The 22947-nt window shown below is 52.6% G+C and overlaps 11 protein-coding genes across 11 annotated transcripts; 6 read left to right on the plus strand and 5 right to left on the minus strand.

Moving 5' to 3' along the window:
* Window positions 1–969: 969 nt before the first annotated feature.
* EI97DRAFT_452966 (thiol methyltransferase) lies at window positions 970–1998 on the plus strand (the record flags this gene model as incomplete). Its single annotated transcript, XM_033800434.1, has 3 exons — window positions 970–1326; window positions 1357–1410; window positions 1639–1998. The coding sequence occupies 3 exons, from the start codon at window positions 970–972 to the stop codon at window positions 1996–1998; spliced, it is 771 nt and encodes a 256-aa protein (XP_033650014.1).
* A 337-nt stretch (window positions 1999–2335) lies between these two features.
* Window positions 2336–3957, minus strand: EI97DRAFT_470327 (uncharacterized protein). Its single transcript, XM_033801759.1, has 3 exons — window positions 3632–3957; window positions 2577–3576; window positions 2336–2509 (listed from the first exon to the last, which is right to left on the minus strand). Exons 1-3 carry the CDS (start codon window positions 3716–3718, stop codon window positions 2382–2384), a joined length of 1215 nt encoding a protein of 404 aa, XP_033650015.1. The 5' UTR covers window positions 3719–3957; the 3' UTR covers window positions 2336–2381.
* EI97DRAFT_426166 (uncharacterized protein) lies at window positions 3895–4764 on the plus strand. The gene is made up of 2 exons (XM_033797181.1): window positions 3895–4125; window positions 4179–4764. The coding sequence occupies exons 1-2, from the start codon at window positions 4029–4031 to the stop codon at window positions 4529–4531; spliced, it is 450 nt and encodes a 149-aa protein (XP_033650016.1). The 5' UTR covers window positions 3895–4028; the 3' UTR covers window positions 4532–4764.
* Window positions 4765–6398: 1634 nt separating this feature from the next.
* EI97DRAFT_470329 (uncharacterized protein) lies at window positions 6399–7851 on the minus strand (the record flags this gene model as incomplete). The annotated part of the gene is made up of 3 exons (XM_033801760.1): window positions 7513–7851; window positions 7098–7400; window positions 6399–6936 (listed from the first exon to the last, which is right to left on the minus strand). The coding sequence occupies exons 1-3, from the start codon at window positions 7842–7844 to the stop codon at window positions 6399–6401; spliced, it is 1173 nt and encodes a 390-aa protein (XP_033650017.1). The 5' UTR covers window positions 7845–7851.
* Window positions 7852–8425: 574 nt separating this feature from the next.
* EI97DRAFT_470330 (uncharacterized protein) lies at window positions 8426–9730 on the minus strand (the record flags this gene model as incomplete). The annotated part of the gene is made up of 2 exons (XM_033801761.1): window positions 8426–8533; window positions 8594–9730. 2 exons carry the CDS (start codon window positions 9728–9730, stop codon window positions 8426–8428), a joined length of 1245 nt encoding a protein of 414 aa, XP_033650018.1.
* A 1021-nt stretch (window positions 9731–10751) lies between these two features.
* On the plus strand, window positions 10752–11884 carry EI97DRAFT_436861 (EF-hand). Its single transcript, XM_033799218.1, has 3 exons — window positions 10752–11281; window positions 11428–11664; window positions 11761–11884. Exons 1-3 carry the CDS (start codon window positions 11107–11109, stop codon window positions 11787–11789), a joined length of 441 nt encoding a protein of 146 aa, XP_033650019.1. The 5' UTR covers window positions 10752–11106; the 3' UTR covers window positions 11790–11884.
* Window positions 11885–12629: 745 nt separating this feature from the next.
* EI97DRAFT_385672 (uncharacterized protein) lies at window positions 12630–13160 on the minus strand (the record flags this gene model as incomplete). The annotated part of the gene is made up of 1 exon (XM_033796031.1): window positions 12630–13160. The coding sequence occupies one exon, from the start codon at window positions 13158–13160 to the stop codon at window positions 12630–12632; it is 531 nt and encodes a 176-aa protein (XP_033650020.1).
* An 854-nt stretch (window positions 13161–14014) lies between these two features.
* On the plus strand, window positions 14015–14621 carry EI97DRAFT_359467 (HIT-like protein; the record flags this gene model as incomplete). Its single annotated transcript, XM_033794935.1, has 2 exons — window positions 14015–14065; window positions 14121–14621. Coding segments are annotated over 2 exons (552 nt in total), but the record flags the coding sequence as incomplete, so codon positions are not given.
* Window positions 14622–15161: 540 nt separating this feature from the next.
* EI97DRAFT_470334 (uncharacterized protein) lies at window positions 15162–16482 on the plus strand (the record flags this gene model as incomplete). The annotated part of the gene is made up of 1 exon (XM_033801762.1): window positions 15162–16482. The coding sequence occupies one exon, from the start codon at window positions 15162–15164 to the stop codon at window positions 16266–16268; it is 1107 nt and encodes a 368-aa protein (XP_033650022.1). The 3' UTR covers window positions 16269–16482.
* An 80-nt stretch (window positions 16483–16562) lies between these two features.
* On the minus strand, window positions 16563–17906 carry EI97DRAFT_385708 (thymidylate synthase; the record flags this gene model as incomplete). The annotated part of the gene is made up of 3 exons (XM_033796033.1): window positions 16563–16910; window positions 16989–17179; window positions 17357–17906. 3 exons carry the CDS (start codon window positions 17904–17906, stop codon window positions 16563–16565), a joined length of 1089 nt encoding a protein of 362 aa, XP_033650023.1.
* A 174-nt stretch (window positions 17907–18080) lies between these two features.
* EI97DRAFT_436864 (uncharacterized protein) lies at window positions 18081–20138 on the plus strand. The gene is made up of 4 exons (XM_033799219.1): window positions 18081–18286; window positions 18336–18606; window positions 18655–19140; window positions 19192–20138. The coding sequence occupies exons 1-4, from the start codon at window positions 18108–18110 to the stop codon at window positions 19813–19815; spliced, it is 1560 nt and encodes a 519-aa protein (XP_033650024.1). The 5' UTR covers window positions 18081–18107; the 3' UTR covers window positions 19816–20138.
* Window positions 20139–22947: the final 2809 nt, after the last annotated feature.

Consider the following 22947-nt stretch of genomic DNA (forward strand, 5'->3'; position numbering starts at 1 on the left):
GTCCGATGCATCTGCCTTGGATTGTAGTTGGGTGAACCAGGAGGTCCAGTCCTTGCTGGTAGCTAGAGTGGCTTGAGTTTGGTTGTTGATCGTGTTGGTAGACATGTTGGTAAAGGCAATGAGACTCTTAATTGTCAGATTTGATGGTATCTGAAGATGTCACGGTGACAGAAAGATTGATTGAAGATGGGTTGACTGATTGTATTCAGGTGTGTGTCTTGTGTGTGGGTGAGGCTGAGGCCTGACACCAGTTTTGATGTTCCTTCTCTGAGCACCAAGGCTGTGCAGGGCACTAGCCACTGCAAAATCACTAGCCATATGTCCTCAGACAGTACCGGTACAGACAGTTTCTCCCAGTCCTCCTCTTCAGTCCCAGATGGGATGTCCATAAACTAGCTTACTATCTGACAGCAGGCAGGTGCTCCTACCTAGTAATTTTAACAGATGTTAGACAGGTGTTAGGGCTCTAACATCTGTTAGACAGTTAGCATCTGTTAGGCAGTTAACATCTGTTAGATCTAAACATGTTGAATGAAACGTGTTTAATTAAACACGTGTTAAAAATCAAATATCATATTTTAAGGCTTTCCTTGCTATGTTCGCCAAACTACTTGGCGTCTTACGGGACTGTAGTAGAAACCTCCACTTTTCTCAACAGGTCTCTCTCGGTATGATGAATAAACAGGTAAAGACTGATTAACTTTCGACCCATCATCTGACTATTGGTTCGCGGTGGGAGCTTGAGGTTATCCCATCGACAATGATTTCTAATCACAGCGTAAAGACACTCAATTACGGGTGTAGAGAGGCATAAGTAGAACAGGCGCCGTGCACCCAGTATCATTTACTTCCCGGTGCAGTCAATAGTTTCTGACCACTCTGCACTATTCCTAATTTTTACCCTGTCTATCACTGTCACACCAGAGCGACCACCTCCAACTACCCCGACTCCATCACCACCCCATAGCCATGACGACTCCTACCAACGTTGATCTTAAGGATATTCAAGCGCATTTTGCCAAATATCAGGGCGAAAAGTATGTTGAGGGCTGGGCCTCCCTCTGGGACAAAGGTGATAATCTGCCCTGGGATCGTGGCTTTCCCAACCCCGGGCTAGAAGACATCCTGCTCCAGCGAGCTGTCACCATTGGCGGGCCCATCACGCAGGACGGTGAGAGGAGGAAGGCCCTGGTGCCGGGCTGTGGACGTGGAGTCGACGTGCTCTTATTCGCGAGCTTTGGGTATGATGCTTATGGCCTGGAGTGCAGCGCCGCGGCTGTCGAAGCGTGCAAGAAGGAGGAGAAGGAGAACCATAGCCGGTACCGCGTGTGAGATGAGAAAGTTGGGAAAGGGAAGGTCACTTTCGTCCACGGGGATTTATTTGATGATACCTGGTTGAAGGAGATTGGAGTACCTCGAAATGGATTTGATGTCATTTATGATTACACGGTATGTATACTCACTGCCGCTGTTAGGCTCCATTCCGTCATTGCCATTATTTTCTCTCCACTTGTACTCTGCGTCCTCCAGAGGGACCTGCAAGACGCCTCACTCTGTCTTTGGAATTTTGATGTGCCGTTTCCGACCCACCTTGGATTCTTCTGGTCTTTCTGGACTTTCCTTCTAACAACCATCTAGTTTTTCTGTGCTCTGAACCCAGAGCTCCGTCCTAAATGGGCTCTCCGACACACCGAGCTCCTTGCTCCCTTACCTGCAGGCAATCTGATTTGTCTGGAATCTCCTCGTCATAAGGACCCCTTGGCCCCCGGCCCTCCATTTGCCTCTCCCTCCAAGGCCTACATGGAGCATCTGAGCCACCCCGGTGAGAAGATCTCCTACAACGATAAGGGTCTTGTCGATGCGGACCCGTTGCGAGAGCCCAGCAAGGCGGGCCTGGAGAGAGTGGCGTACTGGCAGCCAGAGCGCACGCACACTGTGGGCAAGGATAAGAGTGGGGTGATCCATGACAGAGTCTCTATTTGGCGTCGACGTGACTAGAAATGTGCCTGCGCATTTGTGTGTCCCAAAAAGGGAGAACATGTAAATGGAAAATATAGCCGATTCTGGAGTCCGGCCCTGGATTTCAAAGGCCAGCCCGTAGACGCTAAATTGACAGTCGAAATGAAGGGCTGGGATGAAATGAGGGCTGGGATGAAATGAGGGCTGGGATGAAATGAGGGCTGGGATGAAATGAGGGCTGGGATGAAATGAGGGCTGGGATGCAAAGGGCGCTTTTTTAAAGAAATTTCGCGGACATAGGGAACATATGCTCTGGAAGGATTTCCTCAACTCCACAGAGCGATTTTGCTTCTAATCGTCGCATCATGCAAAGTAAGCGGAGATTATATCTATTGTAGACAATTATTGTTTTTATACATAATTCATGGTATTCCGCACACACGATTAGACGCCCAAGGATCAAAAGGAGTTGCAAGGCGAATGGCATTCTCAACATCGCGCTTTCGGAACGCTGGTCCGCGACCGAGACAGATAGGGCAAAGGGAAAGATCTACGATAAGGTCAGTAAATGCACTGACAAGAAGACACAAAGAACCATTGATCTCGGCATTACTCACATTCAATGAATCTCGCTGCGTTGAGCTGCGGGGCTGAATTGAACCCGCGACCAGAGAGGGGCGAGCTCGGGTCCTGAATACGAATCCCTCGCTGCTGTAGCAGCCTTTGCACACCACTCGCATCCATCCACTCATCAGCACCCGATTCATTGACAATTTGCCATGTCCGAGAGGAAATGGCGAGTCGTTCAGGCGAGTAGCTGTTCCTCCTTGAATTGAGAACTTTTGTCCTCAACTCGATCGTGTCTCCTATTTCGTCGTGCATGACAGCGACGAATCCGGAGATCAAGCAGTTGCGCTCGTCGATGGCCAATGGTTTGCCGAAGATTGCTTTGACCCTTGGATCGTCTCCAGATAAGCTTGTTAATAGATGGTATCCAGTCTCGCAGCATTGTCGGACCAGAAGGTGTGAGAGTGTCCAGCACCCTTGCTTTAAGAGATTGTCGGGCGATACTATGGTCGGGAAATTCAGGGCGGGACTAGGGATGGATGAGAAGGGGATATTCGGAGACGACAAGGCTATTCCGAACGGTAGAATTGCTTGTTCTTGGAACGGTGGCGTGGGGGGTTGTTGTGATAGTCCAGACCATTGAGCCGCGAGGTCTGACGAGGACTGGAAAGCATCACCGCTTCTTGGCAATGAATCAAGTTCCGTTATGAGCGGATCGTAATTTGAGACTATGCCTTGTGTATCGCTGAGCATTGGAGATGTCGATGGCAATACGTCCGCCGGGGCTACAGGTGCTTGTTCGGCCTCGTCGGAGCCCCTTTTAGCAAGCGACACGTATTGCTGTGTAATTTTTTGCAGAGCAGCTGTGACAAGAGGCTGCTTTTGGAGAATCCCAGCCTCGAACAGAAGATTATTGAAGGAAAGGAACGACACGCTGAGCTCTTCGATGCCCGACTCGAGTTCCTGTATGCGAGATTGCAGATTGACGATCGTGGTCTCTTTTCTCTTGCGATATGCCTGCTGCGCGACGCGAAGCTGCTTTCGACGTCTCTGGATTCCTTGAGTCAGTTCCAACTTGCTCTGTAGTTGCTCGGGACATGCCCACCTCGGAAGCTTGCTCATCGTCCGTCACATTTCGTGGCCGGCCTCTCTTGCGAGGAGCGGGCGCGTCAGCCATTGCTTTGACCATCATGTATTGCTTTTGAGGCCTTTTCTTTTATCTTGAAGACATGCGGTGATGTAATGGATAATCTGAGAACGCGAAAAGGACGTGACGGCGTTGCTTTACTCATCGGCGTTCGGGGCGTTGCGACTGTTGAATAATCGAAAAATCGGCGGGTCGCGACGACGACGTCATCATCAAGACATCAAGACCAAGCGCGCCGCAACGAGGAATATAAATCGAATCATCGACCTCAGCTTACTCCATAATTCTCCATCTCCAATGCTCTGAAATACCTTCATCCCGCAGCGTACAGCGTACAGCTTACAGCTCTCGCAACATGTCTTCATTCACTCAGCCGATGCCAGTAGTTGCCTGCGGCAGAATACCCGCGATGGGGAAATCGATCTCTCAGCACCTTCTGCCTGAATATGAAGGTTCTTGATATATATTCCTGAAATAAGCAAAGTGTGGTGCTAATGCTCCTCAGTCATCCACTTCATCCTGTCATATGAGGCTGCAGAGGCTGAGCTCCCGCATCTGCTTGCAGGTCGTGATCCTCAGTCTCGGAGCCCCAATGAGATCGGAACCCACGATTACAGCCGGCCTCCTCGCGCGGTAATCTTCGGTCGTGGCTATGAGCCTCAGCAGGTTGAAGAGCTTAAGAAGAAATTCGCGGGTGTTGCTAAAGAACCTGTTGCTTGGGTGAGGGGGAACCCAGCGGATTTGCCTGCCGGCGCCGCTGGGCCTGACTATGCTCGGAATATCGCGGCGGATATGAAGAAGGTGCTTAATAAATGGAGGGACGGGGAAGGAAAAGATGAAGAGATTTTGGTGTACTAGTTGCTTTGTCGGGGAGAGATTATCTGATGCCTTGCTTTTTGCCAGTTCGAATCTCACAAACACAAATTCAAACGCCGATTCTTCAAGGATATATGTAAGTGGTCTTGGACTTCGCTAGTTGGTCCCCTGGGCGTCGATCTTTTGGCGGTCGATGTACTTCTTCTGGTCGAGGCATAGAATGAGAATAGGAGATTGAGCATCCAAATGTTTACACCAAAATCCATGCATTAAAGCTGATGTTTCATCCGCGACATGGGAAGTGCCATCGTTGTTCACTTTCTCCTTCGCTAGTTCAAGTGAACAATTCCGCTCCCCAGAGTATCGTATTTATTCCTGAACTCTATCTGTGCATAGCTGGGGGAAGGAAGAGTGTAAATTAACAGATTTGTGCAGAATAGTGACGGCAACATCGAGACTGTATGCAAGATTCAAATTCCTAAGATATAACTGCGACATAGACTAGCTTCGCCTCGCTGATTGAATACAATCAGCCTGAATCATCGTACCTCTCCTGCTGTTTCGCTGCTACAATTCATTCAGTAGAGACTGACAGCGCGAATATAGTCATTAAGCCGGTGAATAGCGTTCCACTCTACGTCGCTCCCGAGGACGTCCGTATCGCTGCTGATAACCCGAATTTCCATTGCTGCACACCGATTCATGCAAACTAGAACCTAACCCTTTCGCCGCCTCAGAAGACTCATCGAACCAGCTCAAACCCCTAAGCTTGGTGCTGTACCGAACCTGAAGCGGACCCTTCGTCCTCCCTGGAAAATGCTTCACAATCTCACTCCATGGAAGATCGTCTTTCCGCTTTAATTTTATTAGAAGTCTGTCCTCCTCCGATAAGACAGCAACACGCCTGCCGGTGGCACAACCAGAGAGTTTACGGTTCCTGCGTGGCCTGTACCCGCTCTGGAGACCATTTTCTTGATCCTCTAAAGGGCGCCTTGTTGACTTATTTAAGAGAAGATCCGTTGTCTTATCTTCTTCAAAAGTGAATGAATAGACCACGCGAAAGAGGAGCACTTGGCGCGTTAGATAGCCTCTAACAGGAATAGTCTCACTATCCTGAAGACCAGTTGTTTGACAGTGATGCTGCACCTTGAACCCAACCAACCAACCATCCATCCATCCATCCAGCCAGCAAAGGAAACGCATCCGCAGCAATTCCAAGGCTCCAAAACACCATTTTGTTTGCCGATAATCTTCCACAAAGACGTCTTAATAGAGCTAGTTGCACTCTAACATATGCATGCACTGGCAGCTCTTAGACGGCGCTTATTCTCTATTATCCGCGCGCTAACTTGAGAGTTTTATGTGTTGAACGTAGTATTGGAACTAAATATCTCGATTCCTGCATGAGAGGCTCAACAGGATGGTGCAGTCGTTTCGTGTCGGGGACTACAAGTCCTGGAGCTTTGTATTTTGCGTACCTCGCACATCACGATTGTCCCCGGGGAAGAAAAAGAAAGGAGAGGGAAAAAGGTTGCCCATGGCATCCATAGCTATTAAAACCACAGTTTGATGATTCATTAGATCAGCGTTAACGTCTAGACCTGGAATCCACTGCACCAAAGGAGCAATGACTCCTGAGCCAGTAATCGCGCACACTGCCACCACTTCCATGAGATCCAGCACCGTAGCGCTGTCCACATGCCAGTCAGTCACTCAAGGCACCTACCCTCTGGGCCGAAAGAATTGATATATCCACCCACCAAGCCTTCTCCTCCAGCCGACCTCAGCATCCGCTGCACCATCACGCGTATCCATAACCTCCTCCTCTGTCTCCACCACCTCCCCAAACCATAACTCCTCCCTCTCATCACACATAATCCCTACTTCCTCCCCAACCCTATCCACTCCCTCACATCCCACCACTCCCGCTCCCCCTCACCTCAGGCGGATCCGCAAACGGATCCTCATACACCACACCCGCCTCCCCATCCAAACTCCCATCATTCCGCCTCCGCTGCCCACCACGCCTCACCCCCTCTTCCCTGAAACCCCGCTGATTCCGCCCACTGAGCCCAATCGCTGCATTACCACTCACGTCCCTGGAAACACCTCGAGGGGTCTTGACCGCTCCTCTCTCTGTCCCCTGCGTGGCATTCGTGATCTCATTCCCATCATCACGCGCAGAAGGAGCTGCGTTCCCGAAATCACTGACTCTTTCAAACTCCTCCCGATTCAGCACCATATCTGCATTGGTATAAGGCGTACGCGTGGGCGGGCGAGAAGCGGTACATCCCGGCGGCGCTGCCGCTGTACGTACCGCGTACGACGACGGCGCAAGAGCCTGCAATCCCAAATCGTCTTCGGTGCGCGCGCGGCGGGTGCGGGTTTTACGGGCTAGGTCGTTGAGGTATGCGGCGTTGTAGGTCAGGAGGAGGTAGATCAGTGTGCTGTGAGGACGTCAGCGATCCCCGTCTGACGAGAACATATCGTGAGAGAAAAATATACAAAATATACAGTATGCCCGCTAGCTTCTTCCAACTCTCCAACCGGGGCAATGAGAGAGAAGGAAAAATAGGAGAGAGGAAGAATGGGGAAGGGAGACACGTACAAGAAACTAAGCCACGTCATACCCCAGCTCCTCGCCTCCCAGATCCTTTCACGCAGCTTTTTGGCAGCGAGCATTGTCTCCGCGTCCGGCGTTCTGCAGATGTTTAACTGCGGGTCGAGGGAGGAGAGGTCGGGCTTCGCGCGGTCCTCGACGATGCAGGACGTCCAGATGACACTCATGACTAGGAATATGTAGTAAGCGTGGCGGATGGAGAGACCGGTGCGGGAGAAGTGGCGAGCTATGAGAATGCAGGCGAGGAGGAAGAGGAGGAGCGGGACGAGAATGGTGAAGTATACTGTTGTGCTGTAGCCGGGGGAGGTAGGTTAGCGCTGATGGCCCTGCGGATATGTACACTGCGCGACGACTTCTGGATAGAATAGAAAGAGACAGAGAGGGAGATTGGAGAAGAACTTACAACACATCCTTCCCTTGGAGACTATGCGCCCACTTCCATCTCTCGCCTTCTACTCCCATTCCGACGATCGTCACTTTCCCCGTCTTCTCAACCTGCTTACCGCCATCCCAGCACTCAAACACGGTCGGCACCTTGAGGAACTCGTAAGCAATGTAGACGCCCAGCCCGAACTGCGCGAGACATTGCAGGGCAATCAGCACAGCGAGATGGGCGGCGAAACGGGTGATGTCGGGCCAGTGCGTGCTGAGGCTGGCGTCCCAGAGGGTCAGCAGGGTGATGTTGTGGGTGGATGAGCGGGAACGTGGAGGCGTAGTAGGGGGGCTGATAGGCATTTTGTTGTTGTGGGAATGCTGTCGTGGTTGTTGATGGTGGCTGTTGATGTGTTGTGATGGTGGTTGTGGAGAGGAAGTGCAGTTTGTTGTTGTAGTTTTTTGCTTGTTAGGAGCGCGCTCGTGAGGAAGACCGGACTGGGAGAACCCTCCTTCTGTGGAGCTCTTGAGAATCTGCTCAACGAGAGACGTTGGAGATGTTGGTAAGAGGAGGCAGAGTTAAGAGGCAACACCGGTGAGCAATGAGGTGCGCGTGTAGCCTGAAAGGTTGCGGTGACGGAGCATAACCGTGGGCACGCGAGGCACGTGTGGTGGAGATTTCTGTTGCTCGTCGATCGAAGCCACCGATCCATGTGGGAAACCGGTGAAAGGTGAATGCAAGGGGACGAGCAACAGCAAGGTACACACTGAAAGGATTGACAAAACTAGACTATGAGGAGCAAACATTGACAGCTATGAAACTGGACAAGCTACCTACGAGCGCAATCAATCCAAAGCAAAGACAAGACAGGAATCCGTCAATATACTCATGACTTCGCATCCCCATCCGAACATCTCCCACCTCCCGTCTCCTCCGCAACCGCCTAATACCGGGGCTTCGGATACTGCGGATATCTTGTCCTCTGCAGCGGCTCAGGCAGCTTGTTCCCGTACTGATCGCGCGTGTAATCCTCCTTCTCCTCAATCCAGGTCTGACCCCTACCGCGTCAGTAACCACCAGAAGAGCCCCTGTTCTTCGAATAGGCACTCACTTCACGCTCGTACTCTTGGCCTTGCGGCGGCACTGGTTGCGGATTTAGCACAAGTTCATCGCCAAATCCAGGGTCTCCGGTGAACCTACGCCGGTACTCGGCCGCTCCGGATGGCTGGGGGGCACCGTATTCTGCATATTCTCCGTAGGGCGAGCGGTTGTAGGACCTGCGGACATCGCTCTGCATGAAGGTCTCGCGCTCGGGGACACGGTCTTCGAAGGAATCGGGGCGGCGGGAGTAATTGTCATAGCGACGCTCTTCGTAGCGTCTCTCGTCGTAGCGTTGAGGGCCCCGTTCGTAGTACTCGGCTTCAATGTGACGGGGGTCACGCTGGTAGTGGAACTCGCGCTCCTCTACGCGTCCGGGCTGAGGGCCATACTGCCTGTCCTCATAGTATCGTTCCTCATGGCGGGGATCCCGGCGTTCAACATAGGTCTCACGCTCCTCGTAGCGAGGGTCGCGATCGCGCTCGACCCAGGTCTCCCGCTCAAAGTGACGAGAGGGTCGCTCATGCTCAATGACGGTTTCGTGCGTCTCATGGACGTGTCTAGGGCCACGATCATGGCGCTCAACCCAGACCTCCTTCTGCTCAACACGGTCAGGGCCGCCGTGTCGGACGTCCACATCGATATCCACCTTGGTGTGACGACTTTCCTTCTCTTTCAGCTCAACCGGCTCCAGAGCCGTCAAGAACGCGAGAACCTCCGTCAGGCTCGCGTGAGCCACATGAAGCTCCTTCTCCCGATTCTCCAGCTTCTCCTTCTCGCTCAGCAGCCAGTACAAGCGATGCCTCACGCCCACGCGCCTGCCATCCTCGATGTCGCTAGCCACGCGCTCGGTATGCGGCGTGATGTTTTCCAAGGCGCCGCGGACATCACGCATAGCGCCGTAGACCCATTTCGCCTTGGGAGGGTTCGCTTCGAGGGCATCCTTGATCTCGGGGACGGTAAGGAGACGCTTGACTTCGTCGAGGTCGGCACGGATGCGCTTGATGAGGCGGACATAGACGGCGTTGGAGGGTCCAACGTCCTTGAGGCGTTTTGCTTTATTCAGGAACTCTCCAAACTTGTAGGCGCCGCCAATTGCTGAGACGGCAGCGCCCGCGCCCACCAGGCCTGCTGCTGTGCCCTTGACCATGGCTGGCGACGCGTCGAGAGGGACGACGGGAGATCAATGGTATGTGTGAGAGGTTGGTGAGGTGTGGGCGCCCTGTGGGAGCATTCCGGGCCCCAGGGGATGTGCGACGGGAGGGTTGGTTCGTGGTGTTGAGCGGTGTTGTCAGATCAGCTCAGCTCTCAGGAGGCTGGGGTGGCTGGGAGCTAGGCCTAAAACGGAAGGATAGTAAACAAATGAATCGGAAGGCCTCGGAAGGCGAGGAGGGGAGATGTAGGCATATAAAAAGTGAAAAAATGGATTACAATGGAATTGACAGGATTTGAGTGTACTCTTGTGGTCTGTCAACTTCCTCATGCCGTAAATGCCATTGTAGATTCCTCCGTTGGGGTAATGAGTTGTAGCTATTGGATAGTAGAGACCTATGCCAGAATACATCCATGGTGACTTCGGATTTTACGCCAGCTTTGGATCAATTACTTCAATTGAGTGTGCATGTGTATTACGGAGTACTCTTTTCTATATTCAGTAATGCGAAGATGCTCTCAGTGCATCTTCCGGAACAGGACCGTCTACGGAGTACGCCGTACCTGAATCTCTTCTTCGGCGCCTTACCCGCTGAGCTTTCTCGCACATTTAAGTCCCACCATCTACTTAGAAATAGGAGTGGTACTTCTCTATTTCGTGCTGGCAGTGTGAGGAACTGGCATCATCACTGCCCATTCATCCAGCCCCATAAAAAGGTGCACTATTCCGGGCGTCCTGTCGAAGGAGGGTGAACATCTCCGCAAACGCTACTTTTGAACAAGTCCTCTCCATCGCAAGAAAACCAGATATTGTCTTCACCTCCAAGGCAAACCTTGGAAACCATTTTGTATGACGGTCGCAGTGGAGCCATACCAGACTCATCCGCCGTTGCTAGGCGACGACTCTGGCCTTGGCATCAACACACTGCCACCCCTGCAACTCACTCACCCGACATCTCCTATCCAGCAAGCCAAACCCACTTCAAGACCACCTTCACGTCCCTCAACACCCCTTTCCGCACCTCGTCGACACGTCTTTCGCTTCATTCAAACACACGACGACTCACACAATGGTAAGTCGCTGCTTTCCCCAACTTTTCCTCTCGCATATCCCACAACCGCACCGCCGAACGTCCTCCAAATCACCCAAGAGCGAGATATGCGAGGAGACAATGCGAGAGCTGGAGCAGCCCGCCGCAGCGCATTTGTACTCCGACAGCATATGCTGCTCGCAACGACGACCTCCTCTTATCCAACACCCTCTCTTTGAACACCACCATCCTGCATCCCTCTCCACCACTCCCACCCAAACACATGTCCCTCCCCCGCCACCACCAACTCTACTCCTCCTCCAACAAAGAAAAAGAACACACAATGAATAACCACAACACGCAGGCCTCGACCAACTACCGCGAAGCCTTCCAGCTCTTCGACAAGCGGGGCAACGGGCGCGTCGAGCGCGGCGCCCTGGGCGACCTCCTGCGCGCCTGCGGGCAGAACCCGACGTTGGCGGAGATTGCGGATTTGGAGCGCGGGGTCGGTGTTGATTGTATGTCCTCTTCTTCCCTCTCCCCTCTCCCCTCTCTTTCTTCCCTCTCCCTTTCTACACCCATCTTCCCCGTTCCCCGTTCCCCGCCACCTCGCTCCCGGCTCCCCCCAATCCATAAAACGAAACTGACAAAACTCACCCCCCAGTCGACTTCGACACCTTCTCCAAGATCCTTAACCGCCCGGGGGGCTTCCGCGAACCCTTCGACATCGAAGAATACATCCGCGGCTTCCAGGTCTTCGACAAGGACCGCAGCGGCTTCGTCGGAAAGGGGCAGATCAAATACATATTGACGAATCTGGGCGAGAAGATGAGCGAGGAGGAGGTCGAGGAGTTGTTCAAGAGCACCATCGATGGCGGGAATGATGAGGTGGATTATAGAGGTACGTTGATATTTTTCTGTTTTTCTGTTTTTCTTTCTATAAGGGGGATTTTTGGGGTGGATATGGTGAGAGGACACGGGGCTAACGGGGAAGCAGAGTTCGTCAAGACGATTGCGGAGAACTAGGTTCGGCGACCTTATCGGGTCGAGGGCTTCGGATATCCAACCTTTGGACACGGCGCGAATGCGGAATACGGGCATGCTCTAGGCGTTTTGGGGGGTATTTGTTTTGCAGGCAGCGAGTAGGGCAATGATCATTTTGAATGGCTCCAGGACCTGTGTCCATTCCAAGACACTTGTCCGTCTTGGTTCAAGGTAGACATGTGGTCGGGAAGTGTACACATATATATGACGCCTGTTTTCGCAATGGAAAAGAGTGATAGCATCCCATTGAGTTCATCCGAGTGTCATTAATCATTACCTAGCCATACCATCCCATACCATCCCAAACCAAGCCTAACCGAATCCCCCCACATGGGACGCCAGTCTCCCGGGCCTTTGTCTCAAGAGTCATAAAAGTATGAGAGCATGAGAAGCCCAGCGCGTCAACCAATGGGTATCATGTCTATACGCGTGTGCGTGTGTGTGTGTGTGCGTGTGGGTGGACATATAGAGAGCCGTAAGAGTAGCCGTTGCCGTAGCAGTACTCGCACGTAGTCCGTCGCAGACAAGCGAATACTTGAAGAGAAAAGATAAAAGAAAGAAAAGCAAAAAGGCCGCCGGTTCAGATACTCCGTCAGCCGCGAACCGCAGCAAAAGGGAATGAGAAGAAGGAGAACACCTTGGAGCCAACCGGGTGCGAGTTTCGGAAACGCAAGTGTCGTGTCGCAGCCCAACTCCCTGGATCTCCACCTTGAAGAAAAAAAAAGGAAGGAAGGAAAGTCACAGATTGGTAAGAACCATCTTGTCCGTAAGAGATAAGAGAGGGCCGTAGTCAGTCGAAGCCGATCATTCCCCTCTAAGGTTTCAGAGCTTCAACTCCGACACGGCGACACCACTAGGCATCTTCCCCCTCAGCATCTCGCTCGTCGAGACGAATCCCCCGGGAACGAGATAGACGACGTCCTCGCGGCGGCCGAAGCGGTTGTGGCCCTGGCCGTCCGTCGCTCCGGGGTATTGCTGCCAGTCGAGATGGTAGGCGACAATCTGGTTGCAGCGGCCGCAGCGCTGGAGGTAGCGCTTCTCGAAACCAGCGTCCGACTGCACGATAGTGGGATCCTGGTCCAGGTTCATGGAGATGATGCAGCCGTAGTGGTCGGCGGAGGTGGTGCTCTGGGCCTGACGAGACGTGGGCGCGGGTGCCGGGGGGAGCGGCATGATGTGTGCCCTGTCGAGCGACTTTGTGCGGGTTGGGAGCTCGGCCAGGGGGGTTGAGGTGGCGAGGAGGAGGTGGGTGCAGAGGCAGTGGTAGGTGTAGACTGTGTTTGAGGCGGCGAGGGAGAGCTTCTCGTCGGTGGTGACGCGTTCGAGGGAGGGGCGGTGAGTGCCGATGTCCATTGCAGTGGGAGCACTGATATGGAGGCTGTGGTTGTGGCTGCCGGAGAGTTGGGTTGGGTGCGAAGCTGCAAGAATGGGATTTGATGGAAGTGAGGTGGAGGCTGCCTGGGAAGGGAGATAAGGCGGGAATCGATGGCTTAAATCCTTCGGTGCCTGATACTTAGAGCTCCCGTGGTGCGCCGCGTTGGCTCCGCGCCGTTGTAGGGCCGTTGAAACACCGTGAATACGACCGTGATTCCGGAATCGGGCAGACAGGCTGCGATCGATGAGACGTGGAGACTCGCTTTTGAAGACTATGTGAAGCCTGGAAAAGCAATCAGGAATTAGGCTCCAATTTCCAGGAGCAGATACGCCTGCAGATAAGGCAACACATACCTGTACGAGCAGAGGGGTGGCAGATGGTGGAATGAATGGTGGAAGCGTGGAGGTGGCGTTCCAAAGATGCGAGCAGGGCGGAGACACCGCCTTTGCGAATTGGCAGTGGGCGGTAGAGGCGTAGAGGCGTTCTCCACAGAGCGAGAGGCGTCGTGGAAGTGCTGCGGGCGGTGGGTGGAGAGGAGAACTATTATCAGATGGACAGTAAGTATGGGGTGTAGTTCGACCCCCACCGGCGATGGTAAGAGGTTCGGCCAACAACACGCGAATGGAATTGCAAAGACGCCGCACGCGTCGCATCACGTGGTCGCGCCACGGCGCCCGTCGTTACCCCTGCCGCGCCCTTTCAAGCTTCTCTTGGTGCGCCTCTTTTCGAACCTTACCTAAGCCACATGCCATCACCACCATAACACCTCACCACACACCAATCCGCAGCTAGATGGCTATCTTTCGTCGGCTTACCACATGCTAATATGGCGCCTCTCACCAAAGATGTGATCAAGTTTGGCTCTTTCGTCGTCACCAATCAGGTATGCATTTCCCTCCGCAGTATCCCGTCATCGCTCCGAGACCGACAACTCGCAGGTCTTCCATCTCACCCCTCTCTCCTACGCCCTCGTGAACCTCAAGCCTCTCCTCCCGGGCCACGTCCTTGTCTCCCCACGGCGTGTCGTGCCCCGCTTCAATGATCTCTCTGCCGCCGAAGTGCAGGATCTCTTCCTCACCGTCCAGCGCGTTTCCAAAACCGTCGAACGCGTCTTCCAAGCATCCTCCCTCAACATCGCCATCCAAGACGGCGTCGACGCCGGCCAGAGCGTCCCCCACGTCCATGCGCACATAATACCACGCCGGAGAAATGATCTTTCTCACGCTGGCGGCACTGACGCCATCTATGCCATGATGGAGAGCGAGGACGGCGACCTGCACAAGCAGTTCGCTGAGCGAGACGGCGCCAATGGCGATCAGAACATCGGCCAGAGACGAGGGAGGTTCCCGAGGGTGGATGCTGAGGAAAGCAGGAAGCCGCGGAGCGAGGAAGAGATGCGCAAAGAGGCCGAGTGGCTGGCCGAGGAGATGGCTGCCGATGCGATTTGAGTATGTGTACATGCAAGAGGATAACCGTACATTCCACGCGCTGTGATTCAATCGGCCTTGAATAGTCGAGAGACTCTTGAATCCGCTAGATGGGAATGCAGTTGGTCACAATCGTCTACACCGTCCGAGGGTTCCGGTATGGAGCAGACGCCCTTCCATCGTCGCCGCCTCCGCCAGCGCGCCTGCCATCCATCGCACAGGATACGACTGCCTCTTCCCCCCAGAGTAGTTTCCACCGGACTGGGAGCGGCTTGCTGTTTTCAGTCGGGGCCAAGTCCGTGTCGAGCAGGATAATCTGGCCGTTTCCGCCTCATCTCGACGTCTTCTCAACACGCCCAGTTCATCATCCACGCATTCTTAAGCCACCGACGTGAGGATCAGATAACACGGGTGCGAAGAAGGCGTGCCCGACGAGGGCCTCTTGAACAGTATCTCTCAACCCCAAAGTTACCGACATATTCTCTTCGTTCTAGGCGCATACCACGCTGCTTCTCACCCTTCTTGCGCGCTTTCTAGCGACGAACCCACACCATGGTAACACAGCATATTGGAGATCCCATCGTCCTCAGTGGTGCTGCCACCCTCCCTGAGGACAGTAAGGAGAAGAAGGGTGAACCAACGCAGCCGAGCCTTCCCCCATGGAAGAAGTGTGAACCAACGCTGTTGGGTCTTCCCATGGAAGTCCGCTTAAAGATCATGGGATATCTCATTCTAAGCGGATTCGAATTCTGGTCACAATTCGTTTGGAGACACCATCATTACTATCCCGTTCTCGTACGCAAAGACGAGGAGGATCCGAGGTCTGAGACCGTAGGACGCTGGGCTGTCGAAACGTCGCTCTTCCGTGTCAACAGGCAGATATCGGAGGAAGCTTCCTGTAAGAATGTCTCCATTTCTCGTTATTGTTCAACCCAGGCAATACATGCGACTAATGCTCCTCGCGACGTAGCCATCCTTTATGAGCAGAATACGTTCGTTTTCGATGCGTGTCCCGACTGGCCACCTGCCACATTCGACGATAGCAGGGTATGGAACACCTTTGGTTCGCTGGATCGTCTGCGGAATATCAATATCGTGATCGATCGCGCTGCAACCGGTTTTCACCTCGTCCGTCGGCGGCTGCAAGTTCTCGTTGCGACTCTGAATGCCTTCCAGCACCGCGAGACGGGAGCCACGACCCCCTGGATTAAGCGCTTCTTTGTCAATTACACTGATTGCAAGAGCCATCATGCCTTTGGTCCAAGGGACAACCGTTTCTGGGCAATGGAGCCCGTGGCATGCCTTCAGCGGAGAGTTGAGGATTTTGAAGCCATGGGGGAGTGGGCCCCTGTACCTAAGTGGTTCACCACATCCCTGGCGCGCTGTGTGGAGCGACGAGTGAACCTCGGGTTGCTGGACGTGCCATTCTCCGCCGAAGTCGCGTGGATCCCCCTAGTCAACTGGCCCGCATTTGCCATCCGTGATGGCATTGACCTCGTCAGAGAGTGGGCTCAGGAATGGGGATACCAACTCGATCTTGACCCAGCGCTGCCTGACGATTCATGCCGGGCTTTCTTTAACAACTTTTATCATGTGCGCCCAAAGCGGTATTGGAGGCCGGGGGAGCCGCAGCCGCAGGTGCAATACGTTGATCTGTGACTTTGGGTGCGGACATTGGGTATTCCTCACGGCATTGTCTATGGTTGGCAGTGGTTGACGGGTTTGGGAGAATTGACATGGGGTAGGGCATTGACATAGAATCGAGTATCCGATACGGCTGCACTGATAGAATTGGGAGGCATAGTCTTGGTGGGCTTCGAGCCTATCGTCTACAGAACAATGGATATCTTATCAGCACGAGAGACACGCGTCTAGTCTAGAACTTTGCTTCAATGTATACGTAGTACATCCTCCCCCTCCCCCTAAAACCTCCCCTCAAAACCGCTGCCCCGCCTACACACTCATCTTCATGGCAATCCCCTTGTGCGGCTCATACCCCACGACCTCGAAATCCTCAACCCTCCACCCATCGACGCTGCACCCCTTTTCCCGATTCCGTATCTTCAACAAGGGAAACTCCCTCGGCGTCCGTTCAATCTGCGTCTTGAGCGCGTCCACGTGGTCGAGGTAGATGTGCGCATCGCCCATGGTGTGCGTCAGTGTCCCCGGCCGCAAGTCGCACACGTGGGCCAGGATGTGCGTGAGGAGCGCGTACGAGGCGATGTTGAAGGGGACGCCGAGGCCCATGTCGCAGGAGCGTTGGTAGAAGAGGGTGTGTAGTATGCCTTTCTTCTTCTTCTCCTCCTTCGGCGGCGGGGGGTTTCCATCCTGCGGTTCTGCGTTTTGTTTCTCGCTCTTCAGCGCTTCCAGAGCGTCGACGCCGCGTGGGGCGTCGGGGAACTCGACGTAGAATTGCGCAAACATGTGGCATGGGGGCAGCGCCATTTTGGAGAGATCGGCGGGGTTCCAGGCGCTCAGGATGATGCGCCTGTCGTAGGGCGTGGTGCGGAGTTTGTGGATGACGGAGGCGAGTTGGTCGGTTCCTTGGTTGGTGTAGGGGTCGTCGTTTTCTTCTTCCCTTTCTGTTTCTGGTTTTTGGTTTTCTTGGTCGCCGGCTGTTATTACTTCTTCCCGCTTCGTCGCTGCTTTTGCGTCTTTCTCGCCCGCTGTCTCGTCCTTGACTTCGCTAGTAGTCGTCGTAGTACTACTGCTTTTGTGCTTATACACCCCCCTCCCGCCATAAACACCAGGGATATACTCGGCGCCAAAATGCCGCCATTGGAACCCGTACACGGGACCCAGCTCCCCCTCTGCGTAGTGCTTCAGCCCCACGCTGTCGAGGTACGCGCGCGAGCCATTGCCGTCCCAGATCTTAACGCCCAGGGCGCTGAGCGGGCCCGCGTGCGTGGCGCCCGAGATGAACCAGAGGAGTTCGTGGAGGATGGCGCGGTGGTGGACGCGTTTGGTGGTTAGGAGGGGGAGGATGAGGTCGTAGGGTTCTTCTGCGTCTGAGTCTGAGTCTGAGGAGGGGTCTGAGGAGGGACGGGGACGGGATAGGGTGAAGCGGAGTTGAGGGGGGAAGGGGATGGCGAGGGTGCCGGTGCCGGTGCGGTCCGGGCGGTGTTCGCCGGTTGTGAGGATTGTGCAGAGGAGGGAGAGGTATTGGTGTTCTTCGTGGTTGGGGTTTGGGAGGGTGGAGGTCTGCGCTTGGGAGGAGGAAGAGTTTGGTTGTTGTTCCTGATGGGGTTGCTGTTGATCAGACGGTGTGATTACCGGTTGTAGGATTGAGGCCGTCATGGTGGTGATGTGTGAGAAAAACGTGTCGTGGTATCGGCGTCTCTCTCAAGTGGTTGAAGTGGAAATCCAGCAGACGCGTGCCAGCGGCGTAGACGCGACGGGACGCGGCGCTAGTCCCATTTAGGGCAATGTCAACGCTAAACCCTTTCCGAAGGTCCTCATCGCAGAGCACCAAACATCCCTTGAGAACAAAAGGTCCAAATGGCTGAGGAGGCTGCCGCGCACCATTTATTGAACGTACTAGAAGAGAGGGAGCTGAATGTCGATCTCGACAAGGTGCTTGCGGCCTTCGAAGATGAGGATATGAGGAGGGAGGCCGCGGAGTGGGTGAATGAGTATTTGAATGAGGGGACATTGTTGACGAAGGAGGAGTTTGAACTGTGGGTGAGGGTTTAGCCCGTAAATTACATCCCGTTAATTCTTTGGCAGGTGTGAAGTTCTGAAGAAGAAAGGTGTTTTGCAGCATTACAATGGCAAAGATGGTCCTGCGAGACCCTTTCTGGATCACGAGCTCTACTCTGCGATTGACGCGTTGGAGACTTCGACAGCGGCAATTGAGCAGCAGTGTAAAGTCTTAGAAGCTCAGCGGGATGCGTTGATGGCGTTGAGGGCGCTGGATAAGCCTAGTATGGCCGCCGAACATCTGCGAAATGATAGGAGGAGGAAGGAACATCAAGAGAAATCCAGACTCGATATGGCAGTGAGTATGATGCCCGCATGCGGGTGTAAGCGCTAAAAACATAGTCAGGTAGAGGATGCCACCACTGCCATCAACGACCAGGTCGCCGATACGCAGCGGGATATCGATAATGAAAAATCGGCTCTGAAGAGCTGGATCAAGGAACGGCTTGCCTCTGATGACAAGATCCTCGCCAACCTCCCCGGTATTGTATCCAAGATACTTACGGAGCCCGTGGTCAGCGAGGACGAGAAGTCGGTCGAGCAGTGGTGCAAAGCCATCGTGTCTTTCCGAACGGCAGAGATCAAGGCTAGAGTGGACACGGTCTATCTCCGGAGCTTGACAAATGATTCTCCAGATCGACTCCCAAATGCACCCGAAGAGGAACTGCGTCAGCGGAAAGAGGAACTGCAGGCCGAGCTCGAAACATTGCACTCCGAGATCTCTTCCGTTGCTGAGATGGTGGTCGAGCATGAACTCAGGAAGCCAATGACTGACATGAAGGAGCGGAAGGAGAGGGAAAGGGAGCAAGCGCGGAGTGCATGGTTGAACTACGTATGCTCACCAGAGTCTGCATCGGAATATGACAGCCACTAATCGCTACAGGTTCTTTCAACCCTCGACTTCATGGGCAAGCGTCTCGATGTCATCGCGGCACGCTCAGAAGAGATATCCGACTTCTATCGAGCGCTCAATCACATCCACGCAGCAGCCAAACAGCGTCAAGAAGAGATCACAACACAGCCGAAGTCTTCTTCACCAGTCTTGAAACGCACAGTTTCCCACTCCAAGTCCGCATTCCCACCTATCACACTCAAACCTACGTCAACTCTGAATATCCATCCTGCGCTGCAGGACGCCCTGCGCCACGCGGGAATCTCGTATACCCAAGAGAACATCGCCGCTCTAAAAGAAGCTCTCCTCACGACGCAACTCGAGCGCGAAAAGAAACTCTCCGATCATTACGACTCAGCTTCTTCATCCACGCATGAGCAACTCGCCGAGCGCTTAGGTAAAGCAGATGCGGAAGCCAGAGTCATCCTGGATTCTTTGTATGCGCATACTCCGTTCGCGACGGTGAGGTTGAGGGATCCAGAGGTGGAGAGGAAGATTAGGGAGAAGGAGAGGAAGGTGGAGGAGGCGGAGATGGGGTTGTTGAGTGCGGAGACGGGGGAGTTGGGTTTGGGGGATGAGAGGGTGAGGGCGTTTGTGGAGAGGTTTGGGAGGTAGATGATTGAAGAAAGTACAATACAATGATGCGATTGTCGACTTTGGGAATAGCCGTGATCTGCAGCGCGTGGCTGTGGGATTGGAAAGTTTAGTCGAAGTGATGGTCAGCATCATCATCACCACTGTAATCACTGATATTCCGGTCGCGCGTCTGAAAATACCAGACTGGTCAGGTGTTGGAAACTATACAGAATGGGAGGCTGGCACATGGGTCTATCTTGAAGTATTTTAGCAGAGCGTTTGAGGTTCTGGACCTCTCTTTTATCCAACTTTTTCGTGGAATGCGTGTAGAGGAATGGAAGAAGAAAGGAAAGTAAAGGGTTTATATACTATAGCCAGCGCTCGTTTGTCGCCTGCGGGAAAAAAAATCTAGCAAGCGTGGTGATGATTTCCATCACCTCCACATGGACATCTTAATCCATTAGAAAGACATACTTCGACTCTTTAACAGGCTCGACATACCGCTCGATTCAATGTACCTGCCTCGTTCCATCGACGTCCTCGAAGCAATATCACAAAGGAACATTTTCAGCTTGGACTTGGATTTTTAGACGCCATGGCCCAACCGCAGTCAAGGTTGCGGATCCACATAACGTTGCTGGGAAACTTTTTATCGAGGGACTCTGAAATCCCACACCAATCGTCTGTAGCAAAGAGGAAGGTCTACGCGGAATTGTGAAGGTTTATATAGATTTCCAAGAGGCCCAGGAATGACTAAGGAGAATCACGTCCGTGTCGACGTGAGGATTTGAAAAGGGGTGATGAAAATGGCGAATACCATATATACATTGAAAATGTCTCAGTGTAAAACATGGAACATATATGGATGGCGGAAATGGGATGATGAAGTCGAGAATCATGGAATCAGAGTTTTGCAATGCTTCTATGTTAGGTATTGTGGTCGAAAGTACAATGCATGGGACTGATGATGGGGTTCATCACCGTCATCACCGTCATCATCACCGGAAATTATTCTAGGTTCCGAAGTAAAGATGCTCAATCATCAAACCGGTTACAACACCAGTCTCTTGCTCCGGGTGTCCCCAAGCGGCGAACTCAAAGCCACACGCCGGCACATCGGTCTGTTCTTGTTCTATTTTTTTGGGTTCGTTCATGCGTTGATAATGAAATGGGAAGAGGTGGGAAGGAAAGCAGAGGCTTTATATACTTTATTCCCCGAGCCTCGCTTGTTGTATATAGCCAAACCGTCATGGTCCTCGTCACCATCACCGCAGTGGTGCAATACGGTGACATTTTTGCAACGACCAGACGCGAACATTCCATCTGAGTGATTTTTCAAAACACGTTTATCCTAGCCATCTAACGGAGTCTGCTACCTAATGAGCACAATGTCCACGTCTCGAGTGTCATCATTGATTTTCTGAGTTCGGCAAGCAACCAGTTGACAACATACGGTGTCGCGAATAACTTTTAGGTTTACAGTAGCATACAGGCGGAAGAAAATAAAGAGGTGATAATAGAGATCATTACCACTGGCTCTTCATGTATGGGCCACGGTGCCAATAAGCCCCTTGTATTTTTCTTCAAAAACCCGGAAATGGACTATCATCTTGAGGGCGGTCAAGGAGAACAACCCCCTGCGGAAACGGGAAGACAGCATGCTTTTCCTTCCCGCCTGTTTTTATTTCCACAACATCAATTGCTTGTAGTGCTTGTTAGATTTTTTATTTCGATGCTTCGTCACCCGTGGACAAAGAAGAAGAACTCTTAGGGGAGACGTTGGGGTTTATATAGATCAACAAAGACGCGGGAATGACGAGGAGGGAAACGAGTGTAATGAGGCCGGGGCATGAATATGGGGGTGATGATTTCCATATCATCCCTTTGCCATGTACATGCTCGTATGCCCTTTGAGATGCTTGTATACTAAGCACAAGGCCCTCGTTGTTTTCAAAGCAGTTCGAAACAGCACATGCATTGTCGGCGCGATCTTTTTTTTTCTCATAACCTCAGCGACATTGCTTGCTGGTAGTTCGTTTTCTGTTTTAGACCCGGTGAATAAGGAGATGGATATTGCGTGAGTACTTTGAGTCTGTAACCGGTTTATATAGATGTCGTCGAGAGGTGAGGAGTCTAGTATAAATGGCAGAGGTAAGTAATAGGCAAAGTCATTGAAAAAAAAAAAACAAAATCAGACCTAGAAATAGGAGAGTATGTACAGATACTTGGCAACTTTCCGATGATAGTGTTATAATGAACTTGTTAGCATCTATAGCCACCCCATTTTGTCTGTTCGCCTTAATATTTTCAGCGACTGTCCGCACGCTGGTCTCCCGAGGTCTTCCATTGATGACCATTACCGCAAGGGTACAGGGAACAGAGCGCCGTCATTGGTTCGAATATTCTGATTGCATTAGCGGAGAGTGTTCGAGGTAGTAGTTAGGATTTCTGTACATCGCAAAATGATGCTGGAGCATAAGGTTCACTGGACCATCTACACAGGAACATCACAACCTTAGGCGTAAAAAGGCAATGTGTGATGATAATTGTTACTATCTTTGGACCATAATTGAACTAGATATCGATAGATGCGACGCTTATTAGCCGAACATGTTGCGCCGTTTTCTTGAGACATAATAATGTGTTATTTCTGCTTTTTTGATTTAATGCCTTATCCTAGCTTTGTAAAGAGTATAAGGCAACGACTGCCTGAGACTTATTCATGAATGAAGGGCTGCCGTATATGCGTTCTGTCCGAGAATCTCGGTTTATCGTTTCGTTCTGGCGTTCCTCTGTCAAGTTCCGCGGCTGCCATCGGTTGTTTTCAGCGCCCCCAGAATCTCGCCCATCAATACGGAGTAATCGGCTGATAATTTCCATGTTCTACATGTCTAGAACTTGGGACGGAGTCATGTTTTTTGAGCGGTTGCCTTTCGCCAATGTGAAGCTCGTGGTGCTGGGAACATACTCAGATTATTAAACATTTATAGAAATTTGCGTACCCTATCTCATACAACCTGCCCAATTCGAGCGCCGCCAGTATCTCAGGGAGGGGGAAAGGGAAATGATGAAAGAAAGTGGGACACTTGCGGTATCTTCATTTCTCCATCTTCCCTCCGTCCGCAAGATCACATCTCGTCTCGAGAATTTTGGACTGTAGAGATATTCTAG

This window comes from Westerdykella ornata (genome assembly GCF_010094085.1).
Source record: "Westerdykella ornata strain CBS 379.55 unplaced genomic scaffold EI97scaffold_37, whole genome shotgun sequence".
Taxonomy (NCBI): domain Eukaryota; kingdom Fungi; phylum Ascomycota; class Dothideomycetes; order Pleosporales; family Sporormiaceae; genus Westerdykella; species Westerdykella ornata.